Raw genomic sequence first — 19,659 nt, 5'->3', positions numbered from 1 at the left:
TCGGTCAAGGCTCGGTTGTTGACGAAACTGTCGTCCTGCCGTGCGTCACGATAACAGGGATTAAATCGAATATAATTGTCGCGGACTCGGTTGGCTGGTTCCAACAAGCACAAAAACAATAAGAGTCGAGCCGTGCGACTGGGGAAATGACCGACGACAGAGACAACCGACGCCAATTATCGACACGACGATAGTGTCAAGAGCGCGGGACAGTGAAGAGAAATATAGTTTGCGGGTGAATTGGAGGTGAGAGTTGATTCCGAGGGGGAGTTGATCCTTGGCCTCACAGTTGGTTGGCGAGGGAAAGAATGGGGATTAAGATGGACGCGCGCCAGAAAGAAGCAAAGCGCCAGCTCGGGTAGGACCTTCTACAGCTTAAGTTAAAGCTGCCTGAGGTAGGTCAGGCCTGAGCTAAGGAAAGAACAGGACGAGCTGCAAAGATACTTGAAGATACTTTGAATCGCACTCTGATTGTGCTGGATAAAAAGTAGCTTTGAAGGATACAAGGTTCTCGCATTAGGTGACTTCATTTAGTTCGAGGTCATCCGCCACAAGCAGGGTCCGCCAGGGACACCTTGGCGGATACGTGCGCTGTTGTTTTGATTCTCTAGCGCATCCTTGTAGCCTCGACAGCTGTTATAGTGGACCACCTCTAATGAACCCAGCTGCTGTGGAGTTTCGAGGAGCTCGGGCCAAGCCTGAACTGTCATTGTCCATTCATTCAAGCGCCTCATCAAGAACGGTGAACCATCCTCCAAAGTCTATGGAGATAAGTTGATGCAGGCTAGGTGTTGTCGTGTGAACATGCATCAAAAACAACCCTTGATATCTCGATGGGACCCTTGACTGTTCTTGTCCTTTATCTGGTCCATGACACCATTGGATCATCTTGGACCTACCGGCACTCACATGTGACAAGCACATCAGATCAATATTATCCGTATCAACTTATCCGATAATGAAGTTGTACATACGACATGCCTTTCGATTTTGTCCTACTTGACACTTGGGAGTCATACATCCACCTCTTATTATACCAGCTGGTGATGGTTGAGTTTCATGCAATCCAACCATGTAAGTGATTGTTTACCGATCTACAGAAAGGGTCTGGTCGGACATCATCGTGTTGTTGCCGCAGATTTACGTGTAGTCGTTGATTGACAATCTACCCTGTACCATGAACTCAATTCTGATATCATGATAAACCCGTTCTGTTGAAGCTAGCATCCTTTTTCGTATGTCGATCAAGCTGCTTTTATTACTGCTGGAATACGTGATCTTTTCCCATGTTGGCGTATACGAAGATCGAGCGTTATCTGAAACATCGCAGCTTATGACCAGAGTGGTTCATCCTGGACCCTTGAAATCACTCCCATAGTCACAGTACACACACCCGAGACGTGATTATGAGGAATGAGGATCCTGAGACATACAGCATACTGATATGGGTTTTGTGCGGCTTGAAGACTGGATTGTGATCCATCCCTCCATGCCCTGTCTCACCAAAAATCCCTGACCATAAAAAACATTAGCCAGCAAGAGGGTTGCGGGATTTTGGAAGCTACTGTGGTGAGGTAGTCGAATCGATACTCAGATCATCACAAGAATATGAACCGTCACATACGGCAACAAAAGATGTGATATTGCTGCAAAGATCAATGACTCGGACCAATCCTGAGTCTTGGAGATGAGCATCAACTGTAAAACGGCTGAATCATGCCAAGACGCGAAGTTCATCATCGTCGATCCGCCCATGACGCCGTTGCTCGTACGGATGCTCCGCCTGTGTAGTGTCAAGGGTCCGTTCAGATCCCATGTTGCATGTTGGCCAGCGGTATGGAGTACTGTACTGTAGGTCTAGGTAGTTTCCGCCCGCTGTTAGGTACAGTAACAGTAATGCTGGACTTTTGTTGGGCAAACTGTATTGTAGACCTAGGTGGTTCTCTTATCATTTATTACAAACCGAAGCAGGTTCCAGTCAAGTGGCCGACCGATTGCCGGGCGATTGTGAGTATTGGTCAATTTGAGCACTATTTTCCCTTTTTGCACTCCGACTGCATCCTCTTCCAAGCTTTACCAAGCAAACTGCGTCTTTATTGACATGGAACAATCATCAAATCTATCGGATTATTTTTATTGACAATTTTCGAGGCTTGTTGTCGCTCCATCACTATCTTCTCTGTCTGCCTTGTCATCATTGGGTTTTCTACCACCAGTAATGCGCCACAGCTCACTGCTCGTCCGCTTCTCTCCTGGCCATTGTCAATTGTGCAGCATCTGATCCTTTACGATTTTCCGACCTACGAAGCATTAAAACACCAGATACGTGATTAAGTTATTGTCGCATCCTACTGTGCAACATCAAGATATAGGACTTGGCTGGAATGGAGGGAAATCCAGAACCCGAACCCGTACGAGGGGAGCCGCCCCACGAAACCGAAGCAAAGGCACCAGCAGATATCAATCTACCAAGCGAACCTCTGGGAACCCAAGGCCAACTCGAGACAGGCGAAACACCAGTGGAGGACCCGGCACAAGAACAAGTCAAATCATGGATAGAATCTCAGACCGAAACCGAACCACAACAGCCTCCGATCGAATCTTCAACTGTCGATGCAGAGGGTGACGATACTGCAGGCGAGCTGCCCCGCGTCGAAGCTGACGCCCCCAGCACAGAGACAGAGGTACCTGGCATGACTGGTACAGCAGCCGAAAGCGCTTCGACCACAGCTTCAGCACCACCTCAAGGCACAGACGCCACAGCACCTCCAGCTGGAGTTGGAGTCGTTACAGGACCGGCTTTGATAACTCCACGCAGGCGGGCTGCATCAGCCTCCACTGGCCCCTCGTCCTCCACTTCGGCCGCCGGTCATGGCCATGTCCCTCATTTTGTCGCTCCGTCATCCTACCTTCGACGCAGGACTTCCATCCGGAGCCCAATGGCGCCCACCGAGCCGAAACCTCTGAGTCCTTTGGACAGAGATCAGTTGCAAGGTCTGGTATGTATCATCATTTGCCTCTCTTTTGGAGCGCTTGTCTCGTCGCATCCCTCCGCCCGTACAACTTGACGTGGGGCACGCGCGCACCCGAATGAGGATATCTTAAGTTGAGCTAATCTTGCCACAGAACGCTATTCGCGATTTCCTCAGAGTGCGCACCAGCTACGATGTTCTGCCACTTTCGTTCCGACTCATCGTCCTCGATAACGAACTCCTCATAAAAAAGGCGATCAACATCTTGACACAGAACTGTGCGTCGCCCCATTCGTGGTTTTGACCGATGCTAAAACTTTCCACAGCAATTGTATCGGCTCCTCTATGGAACTCCAAAACTTCCAGATTCGCTGGCATCCTTACAAGCACCGATTTTATCAATGTGATCCAGTACTATTGCCAGTATCCTGACGAGTTCCACAAACTCGACCAATTTCGGCTAAGCAGTTTAAGAGGTTGGTCGGTTTCTTCTCGGCGCCTTCATTGCTAACAGTATCCAGATATTGAAAAATCGATTGGCGCGATACCTATCGAGACAGTCTCGGTTCATCCTTCGAAGCCGCTCTACGAAGCATGCCGACGCATGCTTAAGACCCGCGCGCGACGAATCCCGCTCGTAGATGTCGACAGCGAGACCAACAAGGAGATGGTTGTTTCGGTCATCACTCAATATCGCATCCTCAAGTTTATCGCTGTTAACAACGAACATAACACAGTACTGCTGAAAAAGACCGTTCGGGAGATTGGTCTCGGCACCTACTCAGGCATCGCTACAGCCAAGATGAACAGTTCGGTGCTTGACGTCGTTCATCTCATGGTCAAATACAACATCAGCTGTGTTCCAATCATCGATTCGCACGGCCGAGTGCTGAATGTGTTTGAAGCGGTTGATGTCATCCCCTGTATCAAAGGTGGTGCCTACGAAGATCTGGATGGTTCCGTTGGAGAGGCGCTGTGCAAGAGATCTGATGAGAGCCCGGGCATTTACACATGCAGCGAAGGCGATCGCCTGGATTCCATCTTTGACACTGTCCGCAAGAGCAGAGTTCACCGTCTGATAGTAGTCGACGATGACAACAAGCTCAAGGGCATCATCTCCCTTTCGGATATTCTCAAGTATGTTTTGCTGTACGGGGTGGAAGACACAAGTAACTGGGCTTGAGGAGACCAAATGATTCATAATGATTGCATGCCATCTACGATCAGGGGACAGGGAGGCAAGCATATAAACTGGCGCAAGGGGAGTTTCCGTGGAAAGAATATGAATATGTCTATGTCGCATACATGTTTCGCTATAGACCGTTGGTAAGGCATATATGTATGATGCAGCTTGTCTCAGAAAAGACGACTTATTTGGACGTCGAGTGTCACCGATGGACGCTTTTTCGGCTTGGGGAACTGGGTGGCTTCCAATATTTGAGCGGGATTGGTTAGGTCTCAGTTGGACGGCATGGAGCATGACAGCCAAACTTGATGCTACTGCTTGCTGCAGTCTGACGACATTGCTTTTTATCCACGTTATCTTGATATATTTCAGTATTCCATCCCTATATTTTATTTTGGGTTTGTTTTGTAGGTTACTCCCACAATCTATCAATCTGTTAGACCAACATTTTGTTACTTTTTATTTATCGTCACTCGTATAGAAGCTGCTGTGTGACTTGTACTCCATCGCTTTTTTTTGTCTTGTGGCTCAAAACTATTGTGTGCCATCTGTTGCTGCCACCTGCAATCACTGCCACTGCCACAGCTTCCGCTCCTGTCGCAACGCTTCAGTCCACCACCAGCACCAGCACCGTCGCCTTCCCAACTTCTTTGCTACAGCCAGATCCTTCCATAAACCGCAATGAATCATCCATTGTTTCAATACATACGACGCCTGTGCGAAACGTGAAGAATTACAACACATCAACTCCATCATCTCTTGCTTTTAGGCAGTTTCTTGCGACGGCAGCACCTTAATTAACGGATGGATACTATCACAAAATCTTCTATTAATTCGCATCAACTACACTAAATCCTGTGTCGATGGATAACTTTTACCACCCAGCATCTCTGGGTCATTACTCCGCGCCCGTGAACATTCCTCAGCATCGCCTCGCGCCGTCCAGGAGTAACCTGTCTCTACAGGCTACAATACGGCATACAGCAGACCAGGGGCCTGTACATACCAGTAAAACTTGGACGAACAGCAGCGGTGATCACAATATCCTTAACGATACCGATGAATTGGATGATAGGGCGAACTTTGTCCAGGAATACAATCGTTTAGCAAAGAAGGTGAGGTTGCTTGCAGACGAGTTTACTGTCAAACTGACCATCCTAGAATGGAGTGAGAATATTGGTGATAGATGACTTTGACTTTCGAGTAAGTGTTTACTGTTCTCATAATACCACTCCTAACAACATTAGGGCAAAGGATTTAATAGTCCTCGGAAGCAAGGATGGCTTTACCGCATACTAAGATCCTCTTCGAACCAAAATGGGCCAGACACACTACCACCGACTCAAGGACCTCGTCACAAACGCAGCGTATCGGATCTCGCCCACAATTTAGTACATCGCCGAGAGACCCCAAAGATGATCGATCTCCAGTCCATGATACGGATAAGCGGCAAGAGCATGTTCTATCTTCCAGTTGAACACGCACCATCAGCCCTTATACTTCCGACCTGTCTTCGAGCTACTGCACATCACATCGCTCAGCATGTCACGACCCGAGGGATCTTCCGTATACCGGGATCCATCAGAGTAGTCAACATGCTTTTCGATTATTATTGCTCCACAGAATACGGTCAAGTCGACGTTACGAGTACTACCGTTCGATGCGCAAACTTGCCGATGCACGTACAAGCTTCTGTGCATGATGTCGCATCGACCTTTAAACGTCTTCTCTCGGTCATTCCCGGTGGAATACTCGGTTCTCTATCCCTTTTCGATGCCTTTGTTGCGATTCATTCCCAACTACAAGGTGATCCGGAGTTCCCTCGTACCAAGCATACCAAAGTTCGGGCTCGACTGATTGCCTTGGCTATCGCAACCGTTGAGTCGCAGTTCCGACGGGAACTGATTTGCGCCGTCTTTGGACTTCTCAGCCTCATTGGAAGAGTAGCAGAGATCACCCCTCGAGAAGACGAAGAAGGACGACCGCTGCCAACTGGAGATTTGATGGGTTACAATGCACTAGGTATAGTCTTTGGGCCTCTCCTCTTGGGCGACTTACTCGGGCTATACTCCATGAAGCTGGCCACGCCCAAGGCAGGGTTACTAGTGCTCCCATTGAGATCTCCAAGGTCGCGACAAGATCGGCGTATACGGAAAACACTCGATGAGCTACAAGGCCCACCCACAATGGACAAGATTCTCGTCGCCAATAGCATTACAGAAATGCTCATAGTCAATTGGAGAGACGTTGTACGTCAAATGAAATCCCTAGGCATGAATCAACACCACGAGCCGCGGACAGTTAGCCCCAGGGGCGATACCCAGGAGAATAATTTTATTATCAAGAAGCCACAAGGTTGGGATCGAGAATGGCGTGACCAGGTGGGAGACGAGATCACTAGAGAAACTAGCCCAGAACCACCTACACCTACACTGGGGATATCAAAACACCGGTCAAGGAATCGTGGAAGCTCAGCATCCAGAAAGCTTGGGATAAGACCCAGTGTAGGATGCCTGAGTCCAACAGTGGAGGAAAGCATACTAGATGAAGAGGGCCCGCAGGATGCCCAAAACTACAAGAGACATAGTGTCGCCTTTGGAAGTTACAGTCAGCAAACGACTCCGAGGGATGAACTGCAAGATTTCCAAAACGAAATGAGGTACTCTAGAGACAGCCACAGCCCCAGTGTTGGACCTGGGAAAGGCAGCAAGTCCTGCATCGCCCCGACACCTACCTCTGCCATGAAAAGCAGGAGAGGCATCCACTGCAATAGCCCAAGGCTCTCAGAAGAAGATGTTCCGCCTCGCACATCTTCCAAGCAATCAACCCCGTTGCATCGAGCCAGTGCCAACGCGCAAGATGTGCTGGGGGTAACGGCCACTGGAGACCCTACATCTATTGAACGCAAGGGTGCGATTAGAAAGAAGCACCCAGAGAAAGGCAACCGCCGTCATTCCATTGCTGTTGATTGGCCAGAGTCTGCCGTGCGATCTTCCGACATTTCGACAGATAAACCTGAACAAGCCATCCAGTTTGAGTTTCTTTCCGAGAAGGAAGCGTTAGAAGCCGCCATCAAAGCGCATTTCGATGAGCTCAGGGAGTTGGATTCTTCGGAGCAGAACAGACATGCATCGCTCGATGCTGGCGGCAATCAGAACTTGCCAAAATCGAACCTTGGCCTAAAAACCGATATACAACAGAATCCTTTAGACAGACCGGATGGGAACAATGAGTATACAATTAGTTGGGGTGGCCAGAAAACGACCCATAACAACTCGTCGGCAAACTCTGCTTCAACAACACCACGACAGTTTTATGCGCCTATGCAGGTGCCATCGACATTGGCAAGAGAGAATCTCCTGATAAAGTCACAATCCCCCGATAGCCATTTAGCGACATAGCAAGTCCCTTCTGGCGCATCAGGAGAGTCACAGAGGAATAGCAGAGTTCAACAAAGTATGGAGCCTACAGAACAGAGCAACACGCCACATCATCAGACTCCCGAGACTTCTGCACGTCGGTATTCTAGTCGGGTTGCGTCCATGCCGGTAGGGACGCCCAGAACCGAGTCTCTCTACGACGAATCGACCCCTTGGTTCTCTTTACCCAAGAGAAACCAAAGACTGTCGAAGCGACCAAGTATATCACCAACTGAAAACCAACGAGGAGTCAGGGCATTGGCTGCCAAGTTCGAAGGTGGCAAACCGACTGAAAGGTCACCGACACCACAAAATAGCGCCAATAAAACTCAAGCTCTCATCTCACAGTTTTCTCAAGAGCCTTCAACAAGGGGTGTACGATCTAGATCAGTATCAGTCTCGGCTCGACGCAGCATACCTCATGACCCAAAGAACCAGAACGTATCGCCTTCTCGCAATTCATCAGCCGCGCCAAATGCAATTGGCGATGCGATCAGTGGACAAGATTTGCGAGTTTCAATTGGGGAAGAAGCAGCAATAAAGGCAATTGAACTTCAACAAGCAGACAAAGAGCGAAAGGCTTCAACAAGCTTTCATGGACAGCCAGATGCTTTGACTCTGCGGCAAACAATCCCGCGAAGGAAGCCTGTCCCAGCAGAAAACGGCATAGAGGCGTCGCTCAAGAATCCTGGGAGTCTTGGAACAATGATGCCGTATCCCGAACAACCTCCTATCGCTCAGCATCTTAATTTTGTGCGCCCATCTTCCATAATGGATGCACAGGGCCCTGATGCACTGGCGGTTCCTTACAATACTGCAACCCCTATTCAACGCCCTGGAAGCACCACCACTCTTCATACACAGATTCGAAATCTCCAGCGACGATTAGACCTCAAGACGGAAGAAGCATTCCAATTAAGAAGGCAGCTTGAGGTACAAGAAGACGCAGACATTAGTACATTGAGTCAACAACTACGAGAAGCCAAGAGGGAGGCACAGATGTGGAAAGAGCGTGCCGAAAGCGCAGAACGGAGGATCAAAGTATTCGAACGATTCATAGCACGACTGAAAGGAATACAAGTGGCTGGAGAAACTGCCGACGGCAAGGTCACTGCAGGAAAGATGATCGCTGGATCAGAGTGCTTGCAGAATGCTGAACAAGGGAACACTGCTTTCTTGGAGAATGCCAACGGATATGAGAGTGACAGTTCAGGAGCAGAAGATGCGAGGGTTGTTTCTGCACGAATGCAGAGTTGTCTTGATGGCTTGACCGATGCGCCGGGCGATTTCTCGCAGACTCACACGAGAGAACGGGATATTAGCCCAGGCGACGCAGAAATTTGGATGGCGGCACAGAATTTACTGGATAACGAAGGTCAGGTGCAAATTGACGGTGGCGGAAGTGCGAAATAACCCATCAAGGATTCAATGTTTGACAAGTTCGTGGCGAAGAGATTTCCTCGTGGTTGACAGAGATTGCAGAGGGTCTAGATTTGTTTACGAGACCCTGGTGGCGGTGGTACCGTACCTTTTTTCTTTTTAATCAATAAGTCTAGATAGACATCATTTCAATACGTGGCAAGGGTGTCTGTATATCAAATAGAAACGGAGGCTCTCCAATAAACATCATTGGGTAAAGTGTTTTTATTCTCGACTTCGCAAAAGGCCGCGTTGCAGGATATGACAGGTGCCTGATATTCAAATCCTGGTTGAGAGGAGCTTATGTCCCGTTGTAGGAAAGATAGCCTGGAAAATCCAAGGCCTGGAACCTTGTACCTCTGCAGATCAGTCTTGAGTGATGTTTAAATCTCGATCTTGATTTCATATGGGATTCTGAAGAAACACTGTGTGCTAAACATTAAATTTTCGAATGCCTATTTGCTGGATTACGCTGGACCCTTAATTTTTGTAATGACACAACCAAGCCCTGATTGGATTTCAAGTGCCGATCTAAAACATAGCCACAACTTTATCCTTGTGCCCAGAGACGTCCTGACATCAGACAGCCAGGGGCAGGAACTGGTACCTGCAAGATATGGTACTTTTTGATAAGCTTCGGGAATAAGGATGCTGAGTTGAGATTATTCTATGGTCTCTCGTCAGTGGTCCGTTTTATTCGCCACCTGCCAGCATCGTCCCGACCCATTGAAACATGAATGCGTCCAATTCCTTCAAGGACAGAATCAAAGAGTTCCGATTCCTCAAACTCAAGGTCTTCTGACTTCGAGTCTGGAACTGTCGAGTCATCGGCAGCGGAGAAACGGCGACCTGCCCGTGAAGAGTAGCGGCGGGAAGATGCTGAGAATGTGGGGGACACTGGTGGCTGATATGAGCGGAACCGTTCGTCTGTGGATTGTGTCATTGGCGGGGATGGTAGTAAACTTAGAGACGACAACGATGGCGGAGACCAGCCAGGGGGTGTATAGGGCTGAGCTGATGGGATGTGTGATAGCTGAGAATCTTCGTCGTAGGTTTGCTGGGAGCTTGAATATGTACGACTAGACGTATCGGTGGAAAAGGGTTCTGTGGTTTCTGGGGAATAAGAACGGCAGATCGTTATTTCCTCTGGTGGCGATGGTAGAAGTGTTCCCATGGAAGGGTTTGGCGTTTGTAAAATATGAGATGGGTAGAGCGGACTGGTAGATCGAGATTCAATTTCGCGGCCAGGAATGTCAGAGCTGTAAGTTGTGTAAGACATGGCGGTAGAGGGTCTACTTGGGCCAAAATTCGATCTTGTTCTTGACTGTAGCCGTTGTGCAGTGGCGTGGGTGTTGTGTAAGGGTATTGAAGCGATAGTTTCACTTGAGTCTGATTTGGGCGTAGTTGCGTCTGATTTTCGATTTTTGCTGTCAAAAGAAGCTTGCCCTGAACGTGTAGCAGATCTGTGAGCATCAGATCTCTTGGGCGAGGTCCAGATCATGGCCACACGTGGGGGGTATACTTGTGAGGACTGGAAAGGGCCATGATCTGGTTGCCCAAGTCAGTTGCCGGTAAAGATCGACTGATACTTGTGTGTAGCTTGCACAACCGAACTGTACATGGCGAAATCTATAACAGTCAGTCAGCATTTGGTCAGACAGAAAAGTAATAGAAAGGCAGCCGCTGTTGGGTAGCAGAAAAGTTGGCCTCCCGAGTCTTGGCGTAAAAAGAATAGACAGCCCAGAGAGTATAGTCTAAGTGGCATATACTGAGCTATTAATCTGGTCTCTTGTGCTACCATCGGCCAATTCTTCTGATACAATGAGGCCGGGGTCAAGGAATAACCCTTTGCAGGGCTGTGATGCAACGTGACCGACGCAACTATGACGATTGAAGTACGAATTTACTTACCCACACTATTGCCCAGGTCCCGGGATGTCAAGACTTTGATCGACAGGTCAGGGTTCACCTTTCCAATGACCTGCACATAATTCCCGTTTGAGAGATGTGCATCCTGAAGTTTGTGATAAGCAAGTGTTCACGTCGTACGACTGATGCAAACATGGTTGATAACTTACTCTGTTCAGCAAGACAGTGACGGTTCCATCGGACTCAACAGTTGCCTGATCGCCTCGAAGTTGCGTCACTTCACCAACTAGCATGACAACCCGGCCAACAAAATTGTCAAGATAGGCGGCGGTAATGCGCGGGGTTGAAAGTTGTTCGGACATCTTGATGTTTGGTTTTTGTTTGCGATGAAGAGCGTATGACTGAGGAACGAACAGAGATGGACAGCCAAGTAGGAATTAGAATCCAGATACCTGGTCGCAACTCCAGCAAATGAGGTTTGTGAAAGTGGTTGTGTTGAGTGAAGCCTGTTGGCGATAACGGGTAGCAGCCTAGGAGGGGCAAGCGCGTTGGAGCTTCCCTTAACGCGCAATCACGTGAGATCCCCTCCATTCCTCACGTGATACCGGAGGGCGCTTTGCGCTGTCTTCTTCCAGAAACCATGCCATCTCAACAAAACATGTGGACAAATTGTGCGATACTGGGAGTCAATAAACAGGAATTAGAAAACAGTCGACAATTTTTAAAAAGTCATTGATGGTGCTGTCACACCCAAAATGAATGAAGGTCGAACTGGCCCCACTATCATAGATTCTCGTCCGGACCAATGCCCGACTCCTCCGACGTGCCAGGTCGAACCTCTGTAATCTCCACGATAAATCCGCTAGCCAAGCCATGTCAGCCCCAGACTATCTCTGTTTCCCTGTTTTATCTTTTATTTCAGACATTTTTAAACATCGCTTGGACCATCCGGCTGGTGACCACTAGGTAGGAACTTTGTTGATGCCCTGCAAACAGGCAACAGTGCATTCGACCCCGCACACAATGACTGCGCTCCATACAAGCGCCGGGGCAAAAGCTCCGGTTTACAGTCTTGAGCAAAGTTGAAATCTTTTCAACAGAGGCTTTTGCAGCATACAACAAAGAGGGCGTGTGGATAAGTACCTTGAATGCTACTGTACAGTGTACGTACAAACAAGGGCTGCCACATTGGTTGACGGTAGGCTGTCCTATTCTTCACTGTACAGCACAAGAGACATGGACCAGAACTATCCGTAACCTATAGACATACTGAAAGAAGAGGTGCTTATAAGTTGGTAACGCAGACAAACAAATGTGTCAAAGATACTCCGCAAGCGACTTATCTCTGGTCAGTTAAAAGTCGTCGACTTACCGCGAACGCGCAACTAGGGTGATCCTTACTTATTCTAGCACTTGAAATCTTGATTGAAATTGTCGATCATTTCGAGATAAGTCTTGTTACAGCAATTCAGCAGCCGTCTTTCTCTCGAGACGAAACCATTGCCGAGACTCGAGCGAGCTGAATCATTACTAACAGGACCCTGTGTGCATTGGGAATGACGGAGTCCGTTAGCCCGCCATGTCATTCATGCAACCCGTGTGTACGCGTTTGACAAGATCTTCAACGGTTCTTTCAGGAGAGAGCGGAAATACAGAATCTCATTAGTATACAAGTACATATTGAACCATGGTTGATAGGTCCGGGGAATAGCATGGATGAGATGCCGCTACGTTTCCCGTCGTTTCGCCTGCTTGAGGGCCCGCACAGGATCTATACAGTCTGTATCACACTGTCCGGTTGAGAACCATGCAGTCGGCCCTTGTGGACAGTCCAAAAATCCACCTTTATAATACTCTGCATGCTTCGATTGGCCAACCTTTTTTAAGCGGAGGGTTGGTCCGTCCTAGAGCCATTAGTTGAGATGCTCATAAACGCCTCCTTCCACCTTGGGCGATGCTACAGGGCCACTCGAAAGCCCAGACAAAGCCTATGCGTACATAGTACGCTGTGCTTCCCAGAGAGATACTATGTACTTCAAAGCCAAAAGTACTCTCTTTTACCCAGTACCGAGATCTTCACAGTTTATGCCCGTTTGAATTGTTGAGACGGAATGACGTTTCTTGGCTTGAAAGTCCATCACACGCAATGGTTATCACAGGCAAATATCTGCGCTCTGTTTTTTGATTCGTCACGGTAATAAAACAAGGGGGAAAGGGTCAAATGTCAAATCTGCAAGTACCACTCAAAACCAGCTTTCAGGTTTGATAGCTTTTATTGCAGTTTGATACAACCCTGTACCGTTGAAGTTTCGTAGAATTCTGACCAATTACGAACAGAAGCAGCCGGAGCCGGTCCGCCAACCCATCGCAGCGTTTAATCCCTTTTTTATTTCCACCCAACACTCACCCCCTTTACATCCACTCCCCCGAACCCCAGTAGCTGTATGTAGAATCGACAAGCCATATCGTTTAATAGCGAGAGTTGAAGTTTGTACACATTGGTCCACTGACTTTTAATACTGGGGAATGAGTGACGTAAGTGATTGAGAGTGGTCGCATTAGATATCAGAACTACGGAACCCTTCATGAGGCTGCTGGTGGTGCCGAGCTAAAAAGAGACCTGGCATTCTACATTATAGTCTACACACTCAGCACAGCATCATTCTTGTCTCATTTTTACTCTTGCAAGAACCCTTGTCAGTTATTTCGACTTAACCTAAAAGGTTAGCTGCATCAAAGCGTCCAAGGGTCCATACACAAAAGACGAAGGCGAGACAAACGACACGACTAGTCTGGACAGCACTCGACTGGTCTAAATCAACTCCGCGGAAGCCCGCAAAAATCGAAGCAACACAAACAAAAAGCAACAGAGCTCAGCAATTTGCCTCCTTACATCTAGAACACTAGGACCTACCTCCCCTGCCACTCCTACTATTAACTGACCGGAGAAGCCGACTACTTCTCTGAGATCAGAAATCGGGTTCTATATCATTGATCGGCAAAAGTGCCCATCTAATACCATTTTTATTGCTTTAGTAGTGGTAGTCCAGCTCGGTACTGTAAGGTGTTGTTGTGTTGCATACGCCTGTGCTGCACATCCGGATTGGTTTCTCTGTCAAACTGCCACCTGCCCTCGCTACCTGCCTTCCTCTGCCAACCTAGTGCCTGCTTAGTACCTACCTAATTTTGGAAGGGTCTTTCTTCTACACCTTTCCATTACATCTTAATACTTTAACGCCAGATCGGGTTCTCAAAATATCCCATCTTTCTCATCATCCTCTTCAGGCCTTTACACACCCTTCGCCACACTCGGCATTTCATCTTCTGGACTCTTGGACCCCCAGACTTCATCCAATTCGGTTAAGCACCCCTTCCCTGTGCCCGCTTTACGTCCTTCGATTCCCTGGAGTAGCACGCTCATCTCCTATCGAAGCTTTGCTTTTCTGAAGCGGATTGGCATTCTACTGCGCTTGCTGTACGACCGTCAGTGGCAGAGCACTATCCGTGCAGCACAGCCAGGCCCAGCCCAGCCCTTGTCCCCAGGCCTCAGGATATCAGACAAATTGCCTGCTGGAAACATAAGCGACGAAATTAATAGGTAAGCTCTTTAAGCTGTTTATTCTTATAACCCAACTTGGGAGGCTAACGTTTCTGCTACCCAGTCTTCAGCATCAACATGAACCGATCAACCCCAAACTTTGGCCATGAAGCCCAAGAGTTTCAGGATAACTACACCTTGAATGGTGGCCAGGAAGACGCAATCATTGACCCGTTGCTCAAAGACTGTTCTCCCAATGCCACTATGAATGCTGGCCATTCCATCGATAACCAACTATTCATGAACTCTGACATGTGGAACCCTCCGCTCAACAACCCCGTTGATTTCTATCCTCCCGCCATGTCAGGCATGGGCCATACCAATTTGACCAATAGCCCAATACAACCCTCCGACACGCATTCTTCGCCCGAAACGCCGTTCAATGGGTTTGCATTTGCGGCATCTCGTACCTCGAGCAAATCGTCTGTTCCATCTGCCAAGTCTCCCGATGCCGATGTAAAGCCCAGGCGTAGTAGCAGAACCACCAAGACTCGACCCCAACAACTGTCAACAGAGACAGCCACCAAGCCATCCCACCAACGGAGAGCTTCTAAAGCGATTACCGTCAAAACGGGTCCAGGAGAGGAGGAGGGCCAAGATGAAGACGAAGACGAAGAACTGGATGAGTCTGCCAAGCGTGAGAAATTTCTGAAACGCAACAGGATTGCGGCATCAAAGTGTCGCCAGAAGAAGAAGCAACAGAACGAAGCACTCGAAGAGCACCTATGCAGATTGGAGATCGAGAAAGAGCTCCTGCACAAGCAGTGCAATGGTCTTGTGGACGAACTGAGCGCTATCAAGAATCAACTGATGGAGCACGCTTCCTGCAACGACGCCAACATCAACCAGTGGCTGGACAACGAGGCCAAGAAGTTTGTCCAGCGCATCGCCTCGCAAAGCAAGGCTCAGATTCCACCGCATCAAAACACTGGTGATTGCTGCGATATGCATCGTCGTAGCTCAAGTGGTATGTCACTGGATCCATACCGATATGTACGTCTCTAACAGACCACAGTTGCTCGATCGATAAAATCCGATATCAATTTCGACCACATGCCGGACAGCATGATCAATTCCAACCCTTGAGAATAAATAGTGACGACGAGTGGGGGAGCTTTGTCTTGACATACAGGCGAATAGCCTAGGAAACGAAGCCACTTTCGACGTTACTCCACAGGATCACAACAGCCTTGCTATCTTGACTTTGAAATTCTTTCCTATACAACGACGGAAAAGGAACCGAAAGCGATATCGAATTAAAACTGAATTGACGATTTTTCATATGGGAATCAATAAGACGGAGAAGTGTACAATACCAAGCGAAGGGCACGAGAGGAAGTTATACGATGACACGATGCGGAACTTGACTGTAAGTTTCAGCAACAGTACCAGGCTCGAGTGAATCCATTGCATAGCAGGTGTCTTTGGCGTCTTTGGCAATACTGGGATTTGATAGGGGTAGTGAAGGGATGAGAGGCCCTCGATGAGATATCTATGATTTGACGATTTCATGATTACGATTTGGTGTGTTTTGTTAGGTACGTATGAGCGGCCAACTCGGCGGCGAATACCACCTGGGAATCTGGGAAGTTGTCCGCTATTTCTTGAGGGAGCTGGACTCGCAATGAGATAGCCTATTCAACGAAATGCCAATTGCTTGACATGGTCTGGCCACGACGAGGAGATTTATGGTGGATTTCACGAAGGGGTCAAGACATGACGAAGATGTATAATAAGAAGAACGAAGCATGACAAAAAGGAATATTCGAACAAACCAAAGGGCAACTGAGTGACCTAGTCGACATATTTGCTAGATATGCTGAATTTCATGGAGCAAAACGCATGAGAAAACGGTATTGGTGATGGAAAAGTGCATGGAGACCTAAACTGGATAGAGGGAGCTTGGTAAATCAGAGCTTTGCAAGTGATGAGCCAGGTTTGGGGGTGGGCGGCATAATTTAAAGACAAGTGGCGATATCTATATTTGCCACTTTATACTGCACATGTCCCCAGTCCCCAAGGCGTATCAAACGTCAATCAGTACGTATAGATGCAATCTGCGCCAGCTTGTACCAATAATAATGCTGCTTTTATTACCAGTCGTTGATGTCGTGACGCCTCATTTGAGGTCCTTTGAAAGGAATATTGTGATTGGTGACTGGAGGTTGAATCGAGATGCCGGGGATAGATGCGGCTGAACTCTACTATTATATTTATCCCCGGGTGGAATTGATCACAGGCTATACACAGCGTCGCAGATATGATTCCCTTGATACTCTTACAAAGAGATTCCCATTTTTTAAATGTACAGTAATATGATACACGCTCATCCACGGCCACTCCTCTACCTCCTCTTGATCCATCCCCTTGAGTTGGAGATGCCCTTGATGTTCTTGGTGTACTTCCAAAGGTGGCGGTACTTGGGACCTTGTCGCTTGGCCTCCCATCCACGAGGCTTGACTGGTGGCTTGAGACTGTGAACACGCGTAGGACGGAACTCGATATCGGAACCAGGAATGTTGGAACGGGCCATGACAGCCGCAGTATTCTCGTCCCAGACGCTTCGGAACATGTTGAAGCCAAAGGGCGTTGTGTTGAACTTGTCGCGGAACGACTTGAGGGAGAAGCCGTCGCGGTTGCTGTAGAGTTTCTTGAGCTTGGCGACGTCGATCTTTTGACCGGGCTCCTGCTCGAGGAGGTAGATGCCGAGACGGTGGTAAGGAGCACCCTTTTGGGAGAATGCGGGCATCCATGGTAGGGCGAGCTGATCCTCAGCTTTTATCCTGCTCAAGGGCAGAGAAGTGTCGTTGGGGCTGAGGGGAATGTTGGCTGCAAGGAAGTGGCAGCGCTTGTTAAAGGTGTCCGAGTCAGGGTTGGGCACATCCGAGTCGAGAACGACAATGGAAATGAGACGCTCGCCCTTGTCAAAGACCTGCACGCGCAGACGGGGAGCCTTTTCGCTGACGATACTGTCGACGATTTGACCGGGGGGAACCTTTAGTTGGCGGAAATATAGCTGGACATCGGCAGTGGGCTCCAGCTTGGGAAGCACATCAGGAACGATGCTGAACTGGTGAATACGTTGGTTGATAAGTCGCTGGTCGTATGAGCGCCACTTGGCTTCGGCATAGTGACGGTAAATAGGCTTGTTCATATCGCCTGGATATGTGTTAGTTCAGCGCCCCAAGCCCAAGCTTTTTTGACAAAAACATACCCGTTCCGTCCTCGAAACGCTTCTTAACGACAGGGTCATTGGCATCCGCGAGAATCTTGAGCTCCTCGACGTATTTTCGTAGACCCCGCAGTCTCATATCCTTTATATGTTGACCACCCTTGATATCCTCCGGTTTCTTAGCCTCCAGCCGAGAAATCTTCTCAATCTCCTTTTGAATCTTCCCCAGCTTCTCTTCTCGATCCACTGACAGGATCTTGCGGGCTTCTTGGAAAGCCTGGTAGGGAAGGTGCTCGAATGGGAGATCGCCAGTGCTGCGGATGGCTAAACGGCGACGACGGGAACCAATTGGCATCTTTCCGGACTTCATAAGCTGCTCCTCGAATTCGGGCAGCACCGTGTTGGGATCGAGGTCTGCTTCGGTGGCTGTAGCTGCAGTAGTTTCGGCTGCTGGTGTTCGGCGGATGGCGGCAGAGGTAAAGGGCCGGACAATTCTGGGACACTGTGGCCGCAGCTGCCGGGAGATCGGCCTCATGGCGACCTGGCAGCGCGACATGATGAGCGGTGCGGCGTGGTGGGACGTTGAATTGACGCTGAGTGACACCAGGTCTTTTGAGATATCTTGAAAAATGCTCTGGGGATGGTTTGCAGGCGTTGCCCCACTAAAAACTCGGGGCGGAGGACGGTTGTTGCCGATCCACTTTTCTCTAAATCGCATCACGGTTTTTGAAACCTCAACACCAGAAGCTTGACCATTGAGTCTCTCTATCCGCCCACCAGTCTCTCCCTATCGATTATACGACCAGGGAATCTCTTGAATATGGCTGGCAAGGGAATTGGCTGCTTGGCCGAGGCCATGGGCGCTCTGCGGGTGTCTGTCAAGGTATGTTGAAGAAACTGCATATGATGGGTTGAATACTAATAATCACAGCCGGCTACAATCCCTAGAGCCTTTACACGATCAATGGCTACACAAGTCTCGTCAAGCGATGCCTCGACAGAAACAACCAAAGATACCAGCACCACACAGACCATTCTAGGTTCATGGAAGCCCAGTACGACTATCTTCGCTTCTGTCATATAACATCCTACTAACCATGAGCAGTCGAAACCGTACCCGTCACAATCCACAACTTTCCCTCGTTGGAACCCACCGCACTCGAGCGATGGTCCGTTGACCACCTTTACCTCCCTCTCCGCCGCGATCTCCTTCACCTTGCCGTTGTCTACGAAGGCGACAACACCCGCCAAGGTACCGCCTCCACCAAAACCCGATTCGACGTCCACGGCTCCCACCGAAAGATGCGACCTCAAAAAGGTACCGGTCGTGCCCGTATGGGAACCAAGCAAAGTCCCATACTGCGAGGTGGAGGAAAAACATTCGGTCCTCACCCCCGCGACTTTGGCACCCATCTGAACCGCAAGGTCTACGACAAGGCCTGGCGTACCGCTCTGAGCTACCGCTATCGACAGGGCGATTTGATCGTGTGCGAGGACGGAATGGATCTTGTGCTGCCGACAGACTACGAGATGGTTGCTGGAAAGTACCTCAAGGATGGACTAAAGGAGGCGTATCTCAAGCGATACATGACAGGAGTTATGAGCAACCTTGGTTTGGGCCGTGCTGCTGGTCGAACTCTCTTTGTCACCGGAGACCGACGTGAGGCTCTCTTTGACGCTATGGAGCAGATCCCTTGGGATGGCCGAGCACTAGGCATTGAGGATGTCGACGTCAAGGACCTGTTGGAGACGGGCAAGGTTGTTTTGGAGCGAAGCGTGCTCAAGGAGTTGATCGAGAAACACCAAAGCGATTTGGTGAGCAGAGTCGTCATGCAAGGTCTTGTCAAGGGCGGACCTGAGGCAGGGACGAGAGTGATCGGAGCTTGAATGCCCGTGTAGACTATATAAACTTGTATTATTTTGTACAATGCATGTCATGATCAAATGAATGTCGATTGCTCTTGGGTATCATTGGACTCGGGGAGTCACTCTATGATTACACTGATTTACACGATGTTATACAT

The 19,659-nt window shown here is 48.9% G+C and overlaps 6 protein-coding genes across 6 annotated transcripts; 4 read left to right on the top strand and 2 right to left on the bottom strand.

Annotated features, from left to right (window-relative positions):
* Positions 1-2,384: 2,384 nt before the first annotated feature.
* FGSG_08998 (nuclear protein SNF4) lies at positions 2,385-4,155 on the top strand (the record flags this gene model as incomplete). The annotated part of the gene is made up of 3 exons (XM_011330502.1): positions 2,385-2,999; positions 3,127-3,250; positions 3,614-4,155. 3 exons carry the CDS (start codon positions 2,385-2,387, stop codon positions 4,153-4,155), a joined length of 1,281 nt encoding a protein of 426 aa, XP_011328804.1.
* An 866-nt stretch (positions 4,156-5,021) lies between these two features.
* FGSG_08999 (uncharacterized protein) lies at positions 5,022-8,990 on the top strand (the record flags this gene model as incomplete). The annotated part of the gene is made up of 4 exons (XM_011330501.1): positions 5,022-5,273; positions 5,320-5,361; positions 5,406-7,487; positions 7,560-8,990. 4 exons carry the CDS (start codon positions 5,022-5,024, stop codon positions 8,988-8,990), a joined length of 3,807 nt encoding a protein of 1,268 aa, XP_011328803.1.
* Positions 8,991-9,419: 429 nt separating this feature from the next.
* On the bottom strand, positions 9,420-11,227 carry FGSG_09000 (uncharacterized protein; the record flags this gene model as incomplete). Its single annotated transcript, XM_011330500.1, has 3 exons — positions 9,420-10,544; positions 10,908-11,010; positions 11,075-11,227. The coding sequence occupies 3 exons, from the start codon at positions 11,225-11,227 to the stop codon at positions 9,664-9,666; spliced, it is 1,137 nt and encodes a 378-aa protein (XP_011328802.1). The 3' UTR covers positions 9,420-9,663.
* Positions 11,228-14,541: 3,314 nt separating this feature from the next.
* Positions 14,542-15,549, top strand: FGSG_09001 (uncharacterized protein; the record flags this gene model as incomplete). The annotated part of the gene is made up of 2 exons (XM_011330499.1): positions 14,542-15,430; positions 15,479-15,549. 2 exons carry the CDS (start codon positions 14,542-14,544, stop codon positions 15,547-15,549), a joined length of 960 nt encoding a protein of 319 aa, XP_011328801.1.
* Positions 15,550-16,727: 1,178 nt separating this feature from the next.
* On the bottom strand, positions 16,728-18,252 carry FGSG_09002 (uncharacterized protein). Its single transcript, XM_011330498.1, has 2 exons — positions 17,678-18,252; positions 16,728-17,622 (listed from the first exon to the last, which is right to left on the bottom strand). Exons 1-2 carry the CDS (start codon positions 18,168-18,170, stop codon positions 16,808-16,810), a joined length of 1,308 nt encoding a protein of 435 aa, XP_011328800.1. The 5' UTR covers positions 18,171-18,252; the 3' UTR covers positions 16,728-16,807.
* Positions 18,253-18,378: 126 nt separating this feature from the next.
* FGSG_09003 (uncharacterized protein) lies at positions 18,379-19,560 on the top strand. Its single transcript, XM_011330497.1, has 3 exons — positions 18,379-18,518; positions 18,567-18,690; positions 18,741-19,560. Exons 1-3 carry the CDS (start codon positions 18,456-18,458, stop codon positions 19,520-19,522), a joined length of 969 nt encoding a protein of 322 aa, XP_011328799.1. The 5' UTR covers positions 18,379-18,455; the 3' UTR covers positions 19,523-19,560.
* Positions 19,561-19,659: the final 99 nt, after the last annotated feature.

This window comes from Fusarium graminearum, chromosome 4 (assembly GCF_000240135.3).
Source record: "Fusarium graminearum PH-1 chromosome 4, whole genome shotgun sequence".
Lineage (NCBI taxonomy): Eukaryota > Fungi > Ascomycota > Sordariomycetes > Hypocreales > Nectriaceae > Fusarium > Fusarium graminearum.
The sequence above is the reverse complement of the archived record's forward strand: the minus strand, read 5'-3'. Positions and strand labels throughout refer to the sequence as shown.